This window comes from Drosophila kikkawai, chromosome X, assembly GCF_030179895.1.
Source record: "Drosophila kikkawai strain 14028-0561.14 chromosome X, DkikHiC1v2, whole genome shotgun sequence".
Classification (NCBI taxonomy): Eukaryota; Metazoa; Arthropoda; class Insecta; order Diptera; family Drosophilidae; genus Drosophila; species Drosophila kikkawai.
Window position 1 is genome coordinate 15675299 of NC_091733.1, and position 18192 is coordinate 15693490.

General features: G+C 46.3%; 5 protein-coding genes across 5 annotated transcripts; 4 read left to right on the forward strand and 1 right to left on the reverse strand.

Moving 5' to 3' along the window:
• Positions 1-2325: 2325 nt before the first annotated feature.
• On the forward strand, positions 2326-7192 carry meso18E. Its single transcript, XM_070287858.1, has 6 exons — positions 2326-2436; positions 3035-3329; positions 3388-3491; positions 4354-5378; positions 6020-6088; positions 6177-7192. Exons 3-6 carry the CDS (start codon positions 3489-3491, stop codon positions 6808-6810), a joined length of 1731 nt encoding a protein of 576 aa, XP_070143959.1. The 5' UTR covers positions 2326-2436; positions 3035-3329; positions 3388-3488; the 3' UTR covers positions 6811-7192.
• LOC108080123 (probable RNA-binding protein CG14230) lies at positions 7188-9286 on the reverse strand. Its single transcript, XM_017174754.2, has 4 exons — positions 9008-9286; positions 8659-8948; positions 7531-8590; positions 7188-7457 (listed from the first exon to the last, which is right to left on the reverse strand). Exons 1-4 carry the CDS (start codon positions 9183-9185, stop codon positions 7294-7296), a joined length of 1692 nt encoding a protein of 563 aa, XP_017030243.1. The 5' UTR covers positions 9186-9286; the 3' UTR covers positions 7188-7293.
• Positions 9287-9361: 75 nt separating this feature from the next.
• On the forward strand, positions 9362-11532 carry LOC108080184 (Golgi resident protein GCP60). Its single transcript, XM_017174835.2, has 4 exons — positions 9362-9602; positions 9679-10106; positions 10317-10775; positions 10841-11532. The coding sequence occupies exons 1-4, from the start codon at positions 9491-9493 to the stop codon at positions 11273-11275; spliced, it is 1434 nt and encodes a 477-aa protein (XP_017030324.1). The 5' UTR covers positions 9362-9490; the 3' UTR covers positions 11276-11532.
• A 585-nt stretch (positions 11533-12117) lies between these two features.
• Positions 12118-13869, forward strand: Phf7 (PHD finger protein 7). Its single transcript, XM_017174836.3, has 3 exons — positions 12118-12317; positions 12398-12894; positions 12964-13869. Exons 1-3 carry the CDS (start codon positions 12216-12218, stop codon positions 13763-13765), a joined length of 1401 nt encoding a protein of 466 aa, XP_017030325.1. The 5' UTR covers positions 12118-12215; the 3' UTR covers positions 13766-13869.
• A 698-nt stretch (positions 13870-14567) lies between these two features.
• On the forward strand, positions 14568-18163 carry Rab35 (RAS oncogene family member Rab35). The gene is made up of 3 exons (XM_017174773.3): positions 14568-15513; positions 15901-16200; positions 16275-18163. The coding sequence occupies exons 1-3, from the start codon at positions 15462-15464 to the stop codon at positions 16520-16522; spliced, it is 600 nt and encodes a 199-aa protein (XP_017030262.1). The 5' UTR covers positions 14568-15461; the 3' UTR covers positions 16523-18163.
• The last annotated feature ends 29 nt before the right edge of the window (positions 18164-18192 follow it).

Below are 18192 nucleotides of genomic sequence, written 5' to 3' on the forward strand. Positions count from 1 at the left end.
TTCTATTCTATATTTTACTTTTAGTCAAGGTGGCAATAAACTTTATAGACTTTTACACAAATTTTTCAACATTTATATTGGGGTCATTCGCATTTCCTAATCACAGTTGAAAGAGGGTTCGCTTGTGGTTCTTCCTGGTTGGATGACAGATGGAGCCCCAAGTCGGGCCTAGTGACCAACTACCAAACTGCAGTGATAACTCATTGGAGGCGAGAGATAACCCCGACGCCACCGACGTCTAACACTGTTTTGGAGCGTACAGAGATTATCGTAACTACGCGCGACTCTATGCCCACTCGCCGTGCTCTCTACGCCTGGAATTTCTGCGCCGAATTCGGATCTGAGTCCGAATCCGAGAACTTACACTGGGCGCTCTAGATCGGGCAAGATCTGTGTGCTATATAGCCCATGGAGAAGCACAAAGAAGACATTAAGAGGAACAGCGTTCGGCGAGAGAGAGATCGTAAAGCGAACCACATTGTACGGATGCAGATACAGCTACAGCTACAGCCACGGATACATACACTTATTTTGGATTACAAATAGAATACGATCGTTGCCAGCGTGTGTGTGTGTGGTATATGTACTAAAAATTAAAAATAACGGTGGGGCCGTGAGTAAAAGTTGTACGTACGGGCCCCAGCAACGCCAGCAAGTCCAATTCCCTGATCCCGTCGAACGTTTTCGGGAACCACCAGATATACCAAGGCACTTACCATGCGATCGTTGATCGTCGGTCGCTGAGTCAGGCTAAGCTGAACACACTTTTGGGAATCGGGATCAAAAGGTTAAAACCACGCCGAGCCTAGACAGAGTCATCGATTTCGCCCGGATGGCATTGCATATATCTGCATCTGCTTATAAGCACTCGATGCATACTCAAACTAGTCGAAATACTTTGAATACTTAGTTGAACTAAGCAACAAATCTAGGCATTCTATATAATTCTTTTACGATCGTATACTTGATTAATATGCCAATTAAGGTCACTGATAGACCTTTTCTGGGGTAACATTTATAAGTAAAAATAACGTTTAGAAAGTAAATAAGTTGCTTCTTTGAAAACTATAAAATGAAAGGAACTACAATCCATAATTTATACAGTGTATATTCATTAAAGATATAGATATCAATTCTACAGAATGGAATAGCATACAAATATCATGTTTAAGGCTGTTGGTATAGGTTAGGTGCTAATCTTCAAAAAGCCAGACTACAAAAAGCATCCTTTTAGTTATGAACTAGAGAGGTTTTTGTAGTTTCTGATTTTGTACTACCCCAAAACTTAACGGAAAGAGAAGAGATTTGATAAATACTAAAAACTTAAGATCCGTAAATGCCATAAAAGTTAACTCTAAAAATCGTATAACTCGAAACCTGCACATAATCTTCAAGATAGATAAATGTAAGTGCATTTTCTCATATCCAAAACAGGCAAAAATGTCCCCAGTTTCCACTTGAAAAACAGATACAAGTTCTAACAGATGTTCCTGATGTCCCAATGTCCTTTGAGTAGATGCAGTTGCGTCGCCACTGAGATCATCAACCCAAGCGCTACAGTCAAAAGCCGACGCAAAAGGCAACCCGAAGCCAGGCCACTTGGGGTGCCAACGGCATACGGCATACTCGCATCTATTTTTAGGCTACGATTTTTCCTTTCCACTTGGCCCTTCGTAGAGCAGCATCCATCCCATAGGCAGCGATCCTCACGCACACACACGCTGCAGGCGAGAGGGAGAGGCAGAGAGGGAGCGACCTAGTGGGAGGGCCTGCGTGAGTGTATGGATGCGCGGTTCCTGGAGTCGGGAATCGGAGTAACTGCTTCCCTTCTTGGATTTTTGGTTCGATTGTTGGGAATCTTGCTAGCTGCTGCTGCTGCTGCTGCTCCGACGTTCTGCCGCCGCTGCTGTGCTGCCATAGACGTAGCCCCCGTAGTAGCTGTAGCCATCGTCCGTAGTCGCGTTTCTCTGCCCGATTCTATAAGTAGACATACATATGTATTTATGTATATTTATATACACGCACACACATGCGCCCAGCTGTGTATGCGCCACACATGTGCACCGGCGGCGAGAGAAGACATAGCCAGCGCCACTCTCCGCCGCAATCTACCAAGTTAGAGCAGCGCCGTTCCAACGTTCTCCGTTCTCCGTCCTCCGAGTTCCCACTACGAGGAGGAGCAAAGCAGAGCAATCGTCCGCCTAACGATCGTAGCAGTAGCGTCCGTGTGTGTGTGTGTGGCCTGTGCGAGTGTATCTATGAGTGCCCTGCCGCCATATGTGTGAGTTTGTGTGTGTGTGCCGACTGCCGTTAGTATCGGCAACGGGATCGCCACGAAAAGTTCAGTTTCAGTTTCGTTGTTGTTTCGTTTGGTTTGGTTAGTTTTAGTTGGTTAGTTGGGGTCTCAGGACGGCGGAAGACGGAGAACGGAGAACGGTAAACTTTGTCCAGTGAGAGTGCGCGCCTTTTTTTCTCTCAGTGCGCGAGAGGAAAAGTGTAAGGGGGGGGAATAGAGAGAGTGGGAGAGCCGTGAGTCGCGTGACCTAAAGCGCGTGAGTGGCGTTCAAAGGAAGATCCGGCGGAGCTTCTGACTTCGGCAAAAGTAACTGTAAACTGTTAATGATCAGAACGGTACAAAACGGACCCTCGTGTGTGTGTTGGCGCGGACACATGTGCATTTGATGCCGTGATTTGTTTTATTTCTATTTTGTGTTCCGCTTTTTGTTCCTTTTCCCCCTCGTTTATGTTTTTTTTTGTTTTTATTTATTTTTGTATTGTACTTTAGTGTGTTTTTGCCGACGTCGCCGTAGCCGATGAGCCGCCGTCGAAGGCTAAAAGGTTAACTTCTAAATATTAATAGTCGTCGGTTGGTCGGTTGTCAACAACAAAATGCGAGTAACGCCAGCCGGACAATAACAATAGCAACAAAGAAAGAGTACAAAAATCGCGTTCATTCGTGTATTCAGTTTTCGTTGTTTCGGTTTTTTGTGTTTTACTAAATCGTTGTTGTTTTTCTTGTTTTTTTTTTCTTTAGTGTCATAGACCACAGTAATACGTGTGATTTGGAAAATAAAAACTATTAAAAAGTGTAAATTCCAAAAAAAAGTCACACACACACACATGTACAGTTAAAGATACTCCGGAGTTTCCTGAACCGGTAGCCGGTGTTCAAGTGTTGCGTTACGTTCACACTATACAGTTTTTGAAATGCAACAGCCAGACAGCCGCATTGGCATTAGTGAGAACACCACGAAACCGCGGAGCAGCTGCATCAGCACCGGCATCCATAGGAGACGCCGCTATTAGAAGGAATCCATAGCGGAGAGCACGTACAGAAGGGCAGGCAGCAAAGGGAAGAGAGATCTCATCGTTACGCTTTCTCAGCAGAAACAGAACAGCAGAGGAGGAGGACCTGGAGGAGGAGAGAGCGCCGAGGAGCGGAGGAGAACGAGGCATCAAGAAGCCGCTGACTACAACAGAATTCCCAAATGGTAAGCAAAGAGCGCACGGAGATCAGCTTCCAGGGAGATGCTGCCGATAGGGCTGGGAGTAACAGAGAGATGGCGAGATACAGAGATTCACAAACGCTGAGAGTGAGAGTGATCGCCAGTCACTCGGAAGTCAGATCGGATCAGATCAGATCGGATCGGTATGTTAATGTTAGACCCATTTCACGGATGATCTGCAGCAGTGCAGTAATGATGCGACACTCCGCGATCGCGATCCCAACTAGATCATCTCTTAGTCATCGTGCCAATCTTTCGCAGAAATTGCCAAGGCATGAATGAGTTTACTGGCCGAAATAATAATAGAACAGACCATTCATGAAACAGGGTAATATATGCATATGTAGATATTTCCAAAGCTTTGTGGAGGCATCACATCATCAATTCCCCAGAGAGCAGTTATCAATAAACAGCTACAGAGTTTGGGGCTCTAAACAAAATTAAACCCTCAAGGGGGAATTCAAATACCCTAGCTTTTCCTTCTAATAGTCATAGAAAATAAACAATTAAAAGCTCTGGAAAAAATTGTACATGTTCCGGTTAGTTTAAAACTTCATATTAATGATCAAAAGATCGTTGTTTTTAAATTCGATATTAAATTCAAAGCCAACCTTAAATTAAGGAAAGAGCCAGAGAAGACATTTTCACCGTGTTAGATTTAAATTTCTATGCCTTAAGTTGGAGTATGTAATATATTTATTTAACAAATTAAGCCCAGCATGGAATGTTAGACTTAGTTAATTAATGAATTATTAAGTTAATTCGACACCAGAGAGTCTGCATATATCGTAAAAAAACATGACTCATCCATTATCCACTGATCACTCTAAGTATTCTCTCTCCACAGGAGACGAAGAATCAGCCGCCGGTTACGAGCAGTTACCATCACCAGCGGGCGCCGCGTACTCCGGAGTCCTACTTTAATGTGCCGGAATCGGTGGCCCTGCTGAATATTGTCAAGTCGGAGCGCATTCAGAGCGCCTTCCAGTCCAACCGCAAGAACCATGCCAGCGTTTGGGAAATGGTCGCCGAGGTGCTCAATCGTTTCAGCGCGCGAAAGCGAACGGCCAAGCAGTGTTGCAATCGGTACGAAAACCTCAAGAAGATCTACACGCAACTAAAGAAGAATCCGGAGCGCCATGTCCGTCGCAACTGGCCGTACATGTTCCTGTTCAAAGAGATCGAGGAGCAGCGCGGCGAGTGCTGGGGCTCCAACGGCAAGCGCATAGCGCTCATCTCCAAGAACCATAACGAACTCTCCTACTACCAGCGGCGGCGGCAGGCGGCCGAGCTTAGTGTCCTCCTCAACAAGGACAACCTCACGCCGCACCAGCATAGCCTGCTGCAAAGCCTCAGCCAGAGCCATACGCACCCCCATTCGCATGCCCACTCCACGGACTCCTCGCAGAGCGGGAGCAAGGTGGAGCGCTTCCTGCCCAATCATTTTGTGGAAACGCAGCTAAACGATGTACCCTGCCCCAGCGGAAGCACGACCAATGGTGGCGTCAGTGGGATGCCTGGCGGCGTCTACGATGAGAATCCCCTCCAACTGCAGGTAGCTGCCGCTGCTGCAGCAGCCGCCGTTGCCGTTGCCGCCCAGAAGCGGCATGAGCTCCAAATGGGTCAGAATGCTGGTGGTGCTCAGATGGCGACTGAGGAGGATGATGAAGACGAGCCCCAGAGGGCTGCATTTAAGGATCACCTTCACGGCCACAGTCATAGTCACAGTCATGGTCATGGGTTGGGTCATGGCCTGGGCCATGGACCGCTGGATGACACCGGCGAAGCGCCTGAGTTTGAGAAGCACAGCAATGGAGCCCTCAACTTGCATCACCAGAACAGCAGCCAGCACGACAACAACATATCCATGAAGTGAGTACAGATTGGATATAGCCACAGTTATTTAAATTATACCGTCGGATTTTTTAGTGTAGTACTTAGGCACTCTATATCTTAAATATTTGCTATAGCTTACTCTTCAAAATAATTTATAAATATATATTATAATTTACTCAATAACCGGTAATAAATTCCAAGACTTAAACACAATTTTCAGAAAAGGTAAAAAACAAAAAACAACGGATGCCAACGCTGCGTATGCGCAATGTCAATGATTAAAAGAAACTAATGATATTTAGTTAAAGTATTTATCCTTTGCCTAATTATAGATGAGCTCATTTAGCTCTATTTAGGGTTGTGGCATAAATAGAAACTCCTGCTAGCCCTTCATTAGGTTTTTAGACTCATCTAGGAGGCCATAACTCTAGGATAGGGTTTCCCCTTGTGGTCCAGCCAGAGAGATTTGGTAATCCTATGGTTTTGTTTGACAGACAATCAGTAATTTGTGGGTAAACGCTTTGCAAATTGTTTAAACATTTTCTGAAAAGAGTAAATATATCATTCAAATTGATTTACTTAAAGTCTGAAGCATGGCCAGAACTCGTTTAAGATCCGGGCAAGTTGCGAAACGCCTACATAACTAACCGCACACACTTATTCTCTGTCCTCCGCAGATCGGAGCCACTCTCGGAGGGGGAGTTCAACCCGGACGACATCCAACTGATGCCATCGAACTACAATGGGTGAGTCTAGTGGGGAGGGGGAAGGTCTTGGTCAAATGGAAACTCACCTCTCTGACATCCTTGTTTTTTTCTTTTTTTTTTTTTGCAGTGCCCAAAACTTTTACTCGCAGAGCCTGGATCCCAACATCTTGCATCCGGACGTGATCGTTGACACTGACCATCTGTCCGACTGCACCTCGTCCACGCTGATGAAGAAGAAGCGCAAGCTGTCCACCTCGACCGATGGTGATAGTACAAACTACGAGCTGATCGAGTATCTCAAACGGCGTGAGAAGCGCGACGAGGAGATGCTCAAGCGGATGGATGCGCGCGAAGAGCGACTGATGGGCCTGCTGGAGCGTACAGTGGTGGCCATTGAGGCGCTGGCCGTAAAACGTTTACTGCCGCAGCCGCCGAATCCTCAACCGGTGGCCGTACCGGGCAAAGTGGCACCGAGAAAGCCTACAGGGCCAGTGGTTACAGTGCCGGTAATAGTCCCGCCAGCAGATCCCACAATTACCCTGAAAGAGGCGCGCCTGGCTAATCCATCACCTGCGCCATGGAGATCCCTGGACCTGGAATGTACCACTGGCAACGATCACCGTTCGACGAGCGTCGATGCGTTGGCAACCGATGATCCCGATTGGCAGATCCTGAGCAAGGCTGATGCCGAAGCCGCCGATGCGGCAGAGAACGAGGCACTCAAGTCATCAGCAGAGGCAGTAGCAACCAGTCAGCCGTAGAATCAACTTAGACCTACTCCACACCACCTTCCACCTATACAACCCACCCACCTTCGCGAGGAGGAGGACAACACACAGTGCCAAAGACGAGCGACGTCTCGAATTTTCATTGAGATTGAGATGAGCCAGCGGACGAGAGAAACTTAATATGGAATGTTGCCGGAATCGCAATGTTTGTGCCACCAATAACAATATACTCTTTTTACTTTAAATTAACTTAAGGGAGGGAATCTCAGCTCTCGGGCTCCGCCTTAATTCAATCTAGTTGTGGAGCTGATAGGGGGCTCAAAAATGCATTTTGTGCAGGAACATAAAAACACAATTACACACGTCATTTTTTTTCTGTTTTTTGTAACCTAGATAAATACGATGTACGATTTTAAAACAAGTGGCTTTTTATTTTACATTTCCTATGCCCGGTGGCTATGCTTACAACTACCTAGAACATTGGAGCTCCACTCCACCTCCACCTCCAGATCCATCTCAGTTTTTCGTCTTGTTTCGCTTCTGCTTGATGTCCTTGCTGGGCTGGTTCTTCTTGGTCTTGGCTATCTTGTTGCTGATGAGCAGCTTCAGCCGGTTCCGCACCCGGTCATAGTCTTCCTGATCCACCTCCGCCTTGGCGGATTTGAAGAACTTGGCTGCCTCTACAGGATAACCAAAAAAGTAGAGGATTTTAAATTAAAATTAACAAAGAAACTAGAAAAAAATGCAACTTACCCTTTAGCCGAGGATCGTTTTTGGGTATGAAGAAGGACTCCATTTTGATTTTGGGCTTCTTCTGCTTGGACTTTTTCTTAGCGGGTGCCTGGTTTTCATTGGCAGCTTCCTCTTCCTGCCTTGGCGCATCCTTTGCCTCCTCATCTTCGCTGTCGGAGGAATCATAGCTGAAAGGATTGAGTGCAGCCAGGCCGAGATGTTTGCTGGAGGAGGAGCTCTTGCCCACAAGGATCTTCTCCTGGCCGAGCTTCTCTAGCTGATCCTGCCGCTTGGCCACCTCCTCGTCGGGAGCTTTGCCAAACATGTCCAGCAGACTGAAACCCTCGCCGCGCATGTTGAGCGATTCTTTCAGCGTGTCGGTGACCATGTAGAAGGCCGCCTTGGAGACAGGAGCAGGAGCAGGAGCGGCGGCTTCTGTATTATCCTTGGTCTTTTTAAGCTTGACAGGGGTCTCCTGCTTCTGGCGCACCAATTTCTGATGGTCTTCCTTGGCCGGATCAAAGCGCAGCATCTTTTTGCCTTTTGCCGGCTTGTCGTCATTCCCGGTTATCTTGTGTCCCACCACCTCCTCTAGGATGCCCATCTGCCATTGACGCTCGCTCTCCACTGGCTCCGGCTGTTCTTCCTCCTCCGCCTCATGCTCCTCCTCCTCGTCGTCCTCCACAAAGGTAGATGTAATGCGGAAACGGGGATCCAGGCTCTGTTTGCTCTGCATCTCCACCAAGCGCTCGCCTTTCTTGCCCTTGTGCTGCGGCAGTATGACCTGCTCGTTTTCCTCACCTTCCTCGTCGTCGGCAAAAAGATCCTTCTTTTTCTTCTTGGCCGGCGTGGTCTCCGCTTCGTCGTCGCTAAACTTGATCCGCTTCGCCTGGCCGCCCACTGATAGTGCCAGCTGGATGGCCGACTTCTTCTGCTGATGTTCCTGCCGCATCTTATTCAGCGACTCCAGGCGCTTCTGCTCCGCCTTACTGACCTTGGTGTCCGGCTGCTGTTTGGCCGGCTTTCGGTGCTGCTCGATGATGTGCAGCGGCTTCACGTCGTGCTCCTGCTGGATAACTATCTGTTTTGGGGAAAAGTTGGATCAGTTTTTTATGGATATAAATGGATGCCAAGCGGATGGGTGCCCACCTTGCCGTTGTGCATGGATTGTGAGGCACGCTTCTTGGTGATGAGCAGCTCCGGTGCGATCTCATCGTCGCCGATCTCCTCGTCCTCGCCGAAAACCCGCCGCTTGTTCTGATTGCTCTGCGACAGCAGCTGGGAGCTCTGCGCCGGCTTCTCCCAAGCCTCTGGTTCGCCCTGCTCGCGCCGCTGGTTCTCCTCGCGCTCCCGCTTCAGCCGGTCCAAAAACGACTCCTTGGCCAGCGACACGCGCAGCTTGGTACCGTGCAGCTTCTGCCAGTTGAGCTCATTGACGCCTACAAAAGACCAAACCAAGATTGCTAGCCACTCAAACCCACTTCGTTTGTTGACTTACAGTAGTCGGCATCGTCCGTCTGCAGGGTGACGAAGGCAATCACCTTGGTGGCTCCATCCTGCTCCTTCCGCTTGAGATCCACGTGCTCCACATGGCCGTAGTCCTGGAACAGAGCGTTGAGGTCTGCCTCGGTGGTCCGGCTTGGCAGATCCGCCAAGAAGAAGCGGGTTCCGCCCATCGCTCCTGCGGTTGAATTGGATTTATGGACAGAAAACACCACGGCACGTGTAGGAGCTGATCCGGACAAAAACAATGTAGGCGGCGTAGCCAGTGTGACCACACACAATCCTGAACTGCAGTGTTGCAAAACGACCCACAACGAGCCAGCTAGATACTGTCAAATGTGCAACAACAACAACTGGTCACACTTCAAGCAGACGTCACATACTCGTATTATTTTGTTTTGTTTTCTGTGCAAAAAGCTTGAATTGCCACAGGAGCAGGATTGCCATTGGGCAGACGAGATCCCCTAGCGACGGCAGCATGGCGAGCGGGACAAGCAGCAGTGCAGCAGCCAGCACAGCGCCACAGCCGGCAGAGAAGTGGGGCTTTCCCCTGCAGGAGCTCTACCGCCTGGCGTTTGCCTTCTACAAGCGTGAGTGCAGTGAACTCGGGCTTCGTCGCAGTACCACGTAATCGCTCCATCCCCTTTCCCCCGATATATAATGCAGAGAACTCGGGTAAGGCCATCCACCTGTCCTACGAGGACAACCTGAAGCTGATCGCGTTCAAGCAGCAGGCGGCACTCGGAGCGTTTAACACAAGCCGGGCGCCAGCGCTCGGCGTTCTGGACGTGATTGGACGCGACCGCCAGCAGCACTGGCAGCTTCTGGGCGACATAACGCGCGAGCAGGCGATGGAGGGTTTCGTCGATTTGCTGGACACCATGTGCAGCGCTTTTCGACCTTATATTGAGGCGGTGCGACAGGATCGCGACGAGACACTGCGCAAGGACCTGCGCCGCATGGAGGCGGAGAAGGAGGCTCGCGAACGTCAGGAGCGTGCCCAGCAGGAGCTGCTCGAGGAGGGATACAAGGAGGAGCTGCAGCGCCGTCAATTGCAGGACGCGCTCAACAAGCAGACGTATCAGCAGTTTAAGGTATTGATTTTCCCTCTCTCACCCCCCAACTCCTTTGGTCCCGTGCACCTGTTGTTTTGCTCCTCTATAATGCATGACAAATAGCTTGGTAATTGCCTCGGGGCCGGCCTTGGCCGCGGTCCCTGCCATTGAAAGGGGGTCACGACCTAGTTCCCAGGTTTCTGTCTTGTCTTGTCTGCCCCTTCCTCTAATCCTTCACTACTTTCACAGCTTTATGCGGAGAAGCAGTTCCCTGGCAATCCCGAACAGCAGGCCGTGCTCATCCACCAGCTGCAGAAGGAGCACTACCATCAGTACATGCAGCAGCTTCATTTGCAGAACCAAAATCAGCAACAGACACAACAAAGTCAGAGCCACGAGGCTGGGCAGGAGGAGGACAACAACGCTCCTAGCAACAACAACAACCACAGCAGCCATAACATTCCTGATCTGTCCAACGCCATGAGCGGCATGAAGTTAAGCGATTTGGAAACGCAACAGCAGCTCGGAGAGGAGGAGCAAGGCCAGCCAGCGCAGGAGCAGCACGACGGCGGTGACGACTATGACGACTATGTAATGATACGACCGGCCAAGATCTGGACGCGTCCCGACATCGAACAGTTCAAGACTGAGGTGTCCGCCGGCGATGGCGACGGTGTCATTACCATCGGCCATGGCGACACTGTGACGGTGAGATTTTCCTCCTCCTCCTCCATGCCATATATTTACTTTTCTCGCTTTTGCACACCTTGCAGGTTCGAGTGCCCACCAACATGAACGGCAAGTGCATTTTCTGGGAGTTCGCCACGGATAGCTATGACATCGGTTTCGGCATCTACTTCGAGTGGGCCAAGCCCGTGACCAACGAGGTGACCGTGCACGTAAGCGACAGCGATGAGGACGAGGACTGTGTGGACGAGGACTATCTGTCCACCACCGAGGACTTGGAATCTGGATCACTCTCCCAAGAGCGCAGCGACGGCAGCGTTGGCTCGTTGAGCAACCCAATAGTCGCCCCCAAAGCACCCATCTCCATCATAGTTCCCATTTATCGGCGCGAATGCTACAACGAGGTGTACGTGGGCTCCCACTCCTACCCCGGCGAGGGCGTCTACCTGCTGAAGTTCGACAACAGCTACAGCATCTGGCGGTCCAAGACTCTGTATTACCGCGTCTACTACGAGCGCTAAGAGGCCAAAAAAAGATAAATTTGTATTTACTATCCACTAATCTTAGATGAATCCTAATCTGCCATGTGGCAAGTACCCGGGAGTCCTCCTGGTCGGTGTTGGGTGTTGTGCCTTCGTTGATGCCGTGGCGACACCATCTCTTTTATTTTTTTTTGCAAAAGTACATATTTTATTTATTATTTAGTTGTAAACTGAAGAGAGAGTCCAAAATTAAATTTGAATTGAAACAATAAACCAATAACAAGACACTACTGTAAGCGAGCAAGAGTTGTTTATTATTTTTAATAATATTTGGATAACTATATTTTTTATTTTGGTTTCTTGTAAACATAATTAATATTATATCTTTGCAATTTATGTTTATTTGACTTAATTTAATAACCGGAATATAATAGTTGTTTTTTAATTGATTTATTAAAGTATTTAAAAATATTAAATTGAAAACAAATTGACATTTAAATTTAAAGATAATTATTATCGATTAACCCTTTATAACTTTGTCTAATATATATAGGAATGTATAATACATTTAGAATGAATTTATGAAATTTGAATTAAGTTATACAGATATTATTTAAAAAAATATATTTTTTAAGCACAAAAATATCGGAAAAATATTGCGATAGTTAGTCGATATTTTCAGCAGTTTTAATTCCCACCCTTCCATTTAACAAATATTTCTGTGCTATAAGTTCTTGTTATTAGCAAAAATATTTAGCATTTTGAGTGAAATAAATGGATTTATTTTGAAACTTTTCAGATTTTGAGTTTGTGTCACGACAGAAATCGAAAATTATATCGATTAGTTCTTTGCACGTTGGCAAACACTGGTGTGGCCTATCGATAGCAGGATTTTAGCGCGGGAAGACGCTCAATAGAGTGATTCCAATTTACGCAATTTATTAATTGCTGAAGCGTTGTTTTTTTTTCTGTGGCCGACATGGAGCTACCGTGTGTGCTGTGCTGCAGCAAGGACGAAGACGAGATGGTCTTTGGCAAAGTGCACAAGGAGGAACAGTTGGTGGTGCACCGCAACTGTTTGGTAAGTTCTGCCCACAAAACCTTCACAGATGTAGATATAATCATATATATGTGTGTGTGTGTGTTCTCTTCCGCGAACAGTACCTTAGCTCGAATCTTGTCCAGAATGGAAACGAGCGCACCGGCATTTTGAGCTTCCTCAAGAAGGACATTTTGATGGAGATGAGGCGCTGCCGCCTGCTCAGGTGCTTCTACTGCCAACGCCTGGGTGCCAACATTGGCTGCTGCCGCACCAAGTGCCGGCGCACTTTCCATACAAAATGCGGCTACGACAACCTGGCGGTTAGCCAGTTTAGCGGCCATTATAACTCATTTTGTCACCAGCACATACCCAAGTACCGCATCCGGCCGGGCCCCGGGGAACAGTGCACGATCTGCTTTGAGTCGCTGGTGGCCAAGGGCAAGCGATTCAGTTTGGCGACAGAAATGCAGTCGCCGTGCTGTCGGAACGGCTGGTACCATCGCCAGTGCCTTCAGAGGTACGCCAACTCGGCGGGCTACTTCTTCAAGTGTCCGCTGTGCAATGACGAGGAGAAGTTTGCCGAAGTGGCCCTCTTCGGGATCTCGATACCAAACTGGTGGGTGTTCAAGCTTCAGGATAATATGATCCTTTTAGCTAACCAACTACATATATGTTTTCATTTCAGTGACGCCTCCTGGGAGCTGGAGCCTAATGCCTTTGCGGATCAATTGCAGCGATCGGAGTACTGCACCTCGCCCAATTGCCGCATACGGCCTTCAGCTAATAGCGCTGCTGACCTGCTCTACTGCATTATGTGCGGCTCCAACCCGATGCACACGCTCTGCACCTTGAAAACGGCATCAACGTACCGCTGTGCCGATTGCATTGTTATAACGCCCAGCGTTGCCTCGGGCTCTGATGAAAGCGATACGGAGGTTGATGTCTTTGATCGACTGGAAGAGCTGCACCGTTATCGGGCCTCCACCACAAGCGGCGGCCTCAACGGCACGCGCGACCTGCGACACTCCAAGTTAATGGCCTCCATGCGGGTCTCTTCCGAGAGCGACGACGATGATGAAGATGATTTCGATAAAGCGTTCAAAATTCTGAACCAGAGCCGCCAGCCAAGAGCTAAACCAGCAACCGAAACCTCCAGCTCTAGCTCCGTCACACCTATAGCCCGTGCCACCAGACGGACGATGCCTGCCACCAGGATGCTAGATGAGAATGAACATGAAAATGAAAAGGAAAAGGCCAAGAAACGTCGAATATCCTCGAGATCGCCCATTGGTGAGCCGGCCAGAAGACGTTCATTGCAACCCATTTCCCCGCGAACGGGCTCGCGCACCAACGTAAACGTTGCTGAGACCAGAAGCCGCCGTACGATGCCACAATCGCAGCCAAGATATTCTTCCAACATGGACGAGTCGTGTGTGGCCAACAGAACCCGGACCCGTTTGCCTTCCTATATGGCAAACAAGAAGTAACACACCCATGAGCCTTAGAGAATTACACCACTGAAGAACTTTGTATGTTTTATTCATAATCTTTCAATTCATATTATTTTCAAAATAACGCCTTTCGAAGCCAAGTGTTTATTTGTTCCTTAAAATAATCTTAAAAACATTTAAAGTTACACATTCCCTCTATAAGTATTCGTTATATTTAAAAAATAATCTCTAAAAATCAGCGGTGGAACCTCTTGAACGGATCGCAGAGCGAAATCAAACTTTTGCTTTATTTATTTGTTTTTTAATTACTATATTTTCCATTCTGCAATAGAGGAAAAAAAAGAGAGAAAGAGAGAGATGAATGAAGGCTTATAGACTTAAAGCTAATGTATGAAGTGTTTAATGTTAATCTTATTATTAATATGAATCTTATGTTTTAATTTCTTAAAATAAAAAACTAAGAAACTGTAAATTTATTTTTGGAACCAAACATACAACTACTGATGATACTTGAAAAATACACTAAAACTAAGCTTTAAAAATTTAAATTTTGTATACTAATTAACCGATCTTTTTCGATTTAAAGATTCGAAAAAAGAATTTGGGAAGCATATATTTTTAAAATCAATATTATTCCAAGTATACACATACATGTATACAGAAACCTATGAAAATGCCGCCACAAACTAAAAATTAAATTTTTTAAAATTAAAAAATTATTAAATTTTGGTCAGTGCGTACACAACAGAGAACAGAGGCAAAGCCGTGACCCGAATATCGATAGCTCTCGTGGCAACGTGGCGATTAGTCGGTATTTGGCCCAGCCCAGTCGCCTGGTCACACTGGACACAAGGTTTTTTTTTTGTTTTACGTGTATTTGTGCGTTAGTAATAGTTTATCCAGAATATGAATTAAGGAGCCAGCCCCAGACACCAGACGCCCCAAGATCCATTTCGTTCCTCCCAGCGCAGCAAGCACACTCGGCACTCTGCAAAATTTCAGTGTGCCAGCAAACACAGAGCGCTCCAACAAAAAAAAGTTCAACAATCAGTCTGGCCCAGCGTCTATGTGTTTGCATGTGTGTGTGTGTGTGCGTGCGGGACAGAAAATTGCAAGGGAGGCGGACTTGGCAAAATCAAAATCGCTGCCCAACCGGCTACATTGTCGTAATCCCTGATCCGTAATCTCTGGCTGGACTCGCATCCGTGATCCGTCGACAGCATTGTGGCCCTGGGCATGTCTGCCGCCTACGAACCAAAAACTTGCTGATAAAAACGGCAAAGAAAAAGTGAAACAAAAGAAACGCAACACAACGCAGCATCGACAACGGCAGCAGCAGCACAGCCAAAAAAAAAAAAGAGAATATATTTTAATCAAAGGAAATTAAATAACAAAGCGACGGCGGCAGCAACAACAATTACATAAATTAACACACAGCCAGGCCCCAGGCAACAACAACACCAATAACAATAGCCAGCTTATCACGCAGCAGCAGCAACTACAACAACAACAACAACAGAAGCAGCAGCCAGAAAGAACAACAGTTTATCTCAAAGCCACAGCCGGCTACACGAGTGCGAGCGAGCAGGCAATAGCGAGAGCGAAAGGCAAGGTGTCTGCGTGTGCTTGCCGAGTGTGAGAGTGTGGGAGCAAAAAAAAGCAGCAAAAAACACATAAGTTTATTTTGTGGCAACATTTTTTGCATTGTTAACAGCACTCCCAACTTGTAAAAATGGCACGCGGCTTCGATCATCTGTTTAAGCTGCTTATAATTGGCGACAGCGGTGAGTTGACTTGTCTTTCGACGTTCGGGGTTCCGTTTCGTTCAGTTTCCCAGACTTCGCTGGGCCCATAATTCCCAGCAGATGCTTAAAAATAGCAAAAATAGCATAAATATACACCTCAGTGTGTGATGTCCCCGATTCTGTGGCCGCTGCCCTGCACCATCTGACCCCCGATGCAGTGAATCAGCTACAAAACCAGGCGATTCCGGTTAAGCTGTAGCTGCTCCCTGGCTGGCTGCAAGTCTCTCCAATGACTAATTATGACGCATCGCCAGGATATGCGTTTGTATGCAGCCAGCCAGCTGCGGCGGTAACCCGAACTCCCACAGCAACAGAGTAATTTAATCCCATAATCAAACCAATTCCATTGAATCTAATCCTCTGCAGGCGTTGGCAAGTCATCGCTGCTTATCCGATTCTCGGACGACACATTCTCGGGCAGTTACATAACCACCATTGGCGTTGACTTTAAGATCCGGACGGTGGACATCGATGGGCTGCGCGTGAAGCTCCAGATATGGGATACGGCTGGGCAGGAGCGCTTCCGGACGATTACCAGCACCTACTATCGCGGCACCCATGGCGTTATCGTCGTCTACGACGTTACGAATGGCGAATCCTTTGCGAATGTGCGCCGCTGGCTGGAGGAGATCCAGAATAACTGCGATGTGGTCAACAAAGTATTAGGTGAGCTACCTTAGAGCACAATTTACATTGAAACCGATACCAATAATCTGATTAATCGTATTTTCTTCAAACAGTGGGCAACAAGAACGATGATCCGGACAGGAAAGTGGTTATCTTCGAGGACGCACAGCGCTTCGCGAAGCAAATGGACATCGAGCTATACGAGACATCCGCCAAAGACAATATCAATGTGGACAACATGTTTCTGTCGATCACGCGGCAGGTACTCCACCACAAGCTAAGAACCTCACCGAATGAGCAGCAGAAGGACATAGTCAACTTGAACACCACGAACAATCATCGCCGGAAGTGCTGCAGATGAAAGCTACTTTGGGATGGAAAATGGCTTTGCAACTGGACCGACGGCGGCGACGGCGATTGTGACTGTGGGAGGGGTATGGAAACCGGAACTAGGACCAGGACCTGGATCAAGTCTGGGAATCTTTGGGGGGGCAGTTCTCGTAATTTGTAGGATCTGATGTGGGTTTTTGGCGTATTATATGCCGCACACACATATACACACACAGCCACGGCAACATTCACATGAAGACATAGCTAACACCAACCATAACTACACCAATTACAAAACAACAACAATAACTGCGCCAACATCAATTACGAGACACTAACAATAACAATTACACCAACAACAACTTCACCAACACCCACACCTACTGCAACTACACCAACAACAACTTCACCAACACCCACACCAACTGCAACTACACCAACAACAACTTCACCAACACCACTCACCCACTAGAGACAACAATTATTTTTTTTTGTTTTGTTTTTATTCGGGATAAATGCCAGATAGCCGTAAAGAAAAGTGTAAAAGTGTAAAGCGCAATTAAATGTATTTAGCAATTTATATACTTATTAATATATACATAAACAAAATCGAAACAAATCGCATATTTATATACAAGAATATATTTATATTTCAAAACGCAAAATTGTATTTACAATTGCAAAAGAAAAAAGAAAGGCAAAAGGGAACCCAAACGATTTCTCCACGAAACCAAGAGTTACGAACATTCAGAAATATATACAAAAACTCAAATACCAAGAAGCAGACAAAGGGCTTTTACGATCGTTTCGTGAAATTCGAAAAAAGATTAAATCTAAATATATATTTTTTTTAACAAGTACGCTTGTATAGAGGCATTCAGGCATTCGTGGACTGTGTACTTTATATGCCAAGTACAGTGTTGGACGTATATGAGATGGACAGTCCAAGAAACCAAAGACCTTATAATAACAAGATACATAAAGTCCATAGTTGCGACTTCCTAGTACCATGTAGAGAGTATTCAAATTATAAAAAATGAATTGTGCTTCCAGGTTTAGAGTGCTTGAGAATACGAGTGCTGAATTCTAGCGCAAAATATCGCCTGGCGTTACTCATCTTGTTATTAAAAGGCATTTTACAGGAATTCTATGTAATTTATTTTTGAAAAGCTATTGCCCAGCACTGTCTTGCTCTTAAATGGGTTACTTAATTATTTACTATGGCCATTCCATAATTTTTCTTATGATTTTTCCAAATTTAATTTGCAAATTCAACAAAATTCTTGTACTTCTCCAAAAAAATAAGACTGGAAACGAAAAATGTGTTGCTAAAAATCTAGAAAGACCGATTGGTATTTTCCAAAAAAATTAAGGTCTTTAAACCTTCTTTAAAAATCTTAATTACTTACTAAAAGTTTTTATTCTGAGTGTATGTAAATCTAAAGCTATAATCGAAAGTCTGTAACAAGTTGAAGCATAAATATTACTTACACTTGAAACCTAGTTACTCATTTCGCTGCAAGAGAAGTTCAGGAACTGCGGCTAACTCATGGGAATAAAAATACACCAAGCAGATTGAACACTATATATTTATACATATGTTTATATATATACATATATGCATACGTATGTATTTATTTATCGATTGTAATAAAAAAACATTTAATTTTAATGACGAATCTTCGAGTTTCTTAGCTTCTT

Excerpts from the sequence above, each read along its gene's own strand:
- meso18E (XM_070287858.1), top strand. Across the intron at positions 5,379-6,019 it reads GACAACAACATATCCATGAA|ATCGGAGCCACTCTCGGAGG; the intron begins GTGAGTACAGAT and ends TGTCCTCCGCAG. Across the intron at positions 6,089-6,176 it reads ATGCCATCGAACTACAATGG|TGCCCAAAACTTTTACTCGC; the intron begins GTGAGTCTAGTG and ends TTTTTTTTGCAG.
- LOC108080123 (XM_017174754.2), bottom strand. The coding sequence starts at position 9,185 with ATGGGCGGAACCCGCTTCTTCTTGGCGGATCTGCCAAGCCGGACCACC. Across the intron at positions 8,591-8,658 it reads AATCCATGCACAACGGCAAG|ATAGTTATCCAGCAGGAGCA; the intron begins GTGGGCACCCAT and ends TCCCCAAAACAG. Across the intron at positions 7,458-7,530 it reads AAACGATCCTCGGCTAAAGG|AGGCAGCCAAGTTCTTCAAA; the intron begins GTAAGTTGCATT and ends GTTATCCTGTAG.
- LOC108080184 (XM_017174835.2), top strand. The coding sequence starts at position 9,491 with ATGGCGAGCGGGACAAGCAGCAGTGCAGCAGCCAGCACAGCGCCACAG. Across the intron at positions 10,107-10,316 it reads AGACGTATCAGCAGTTTAAG|CTTTATGCGGAGAAGCAGTT; the intron begins GTATTGATTTTC and ends CTACTTTCACAG. Across the intron at positions 10,776-10,840 it reads GCCATGGCGACACTGTGACG|GTTCGAGTGCCCACCAACAT; the intron begins GTGAGATTTTCC and ends CACACCTTGCAG.
- Phf7 (XM_017174836.3), top strand. The coding sequence starts at position 12,216 with ATGGAGCTACCGTGTGTGCTGTGCTGCAGCAAGGACGAAGACGAGATG. Across the intron at positions 12,318-12,397 it reads TGGTGCACCGCAACTGTTTG|TACCTTAGCTCGAATCTTGT; the intron begins GTAAGTTCTGCC and ends TTCCGCGAACAG. Across the intron at positions 12,895-12,963 it reads GGGATCTCGATACCAAACTG|TGACGCCTCCTGGGAGCTGG; the intron begins GTGGGTGTTCAA and ends TTTTCATTTCAG.
- Rab35 (XM_017174773.3), top strand. The coding sequence starts at position 15,462 with ATGGCACGCGGCTTCGATCATCTGTTTAAGCTGCTTATAATTGGCGAC. Across the intron at positions 15,514-15,900 it reads GCTTATAATTGGCGACAGCG|GCGTTGGCAAGTCATCGCTG; the intron begins GTGAGTTGACTT and ends AATCCTCTGCAG. Across the intron at positions 16,201-16,274 it reads TGTGGTCAACAAAGTATTAG|TGGGCAACAAGAACGATGAT; the intron begins GTGAGCTACCTT and ends TTCTTCAAACAG.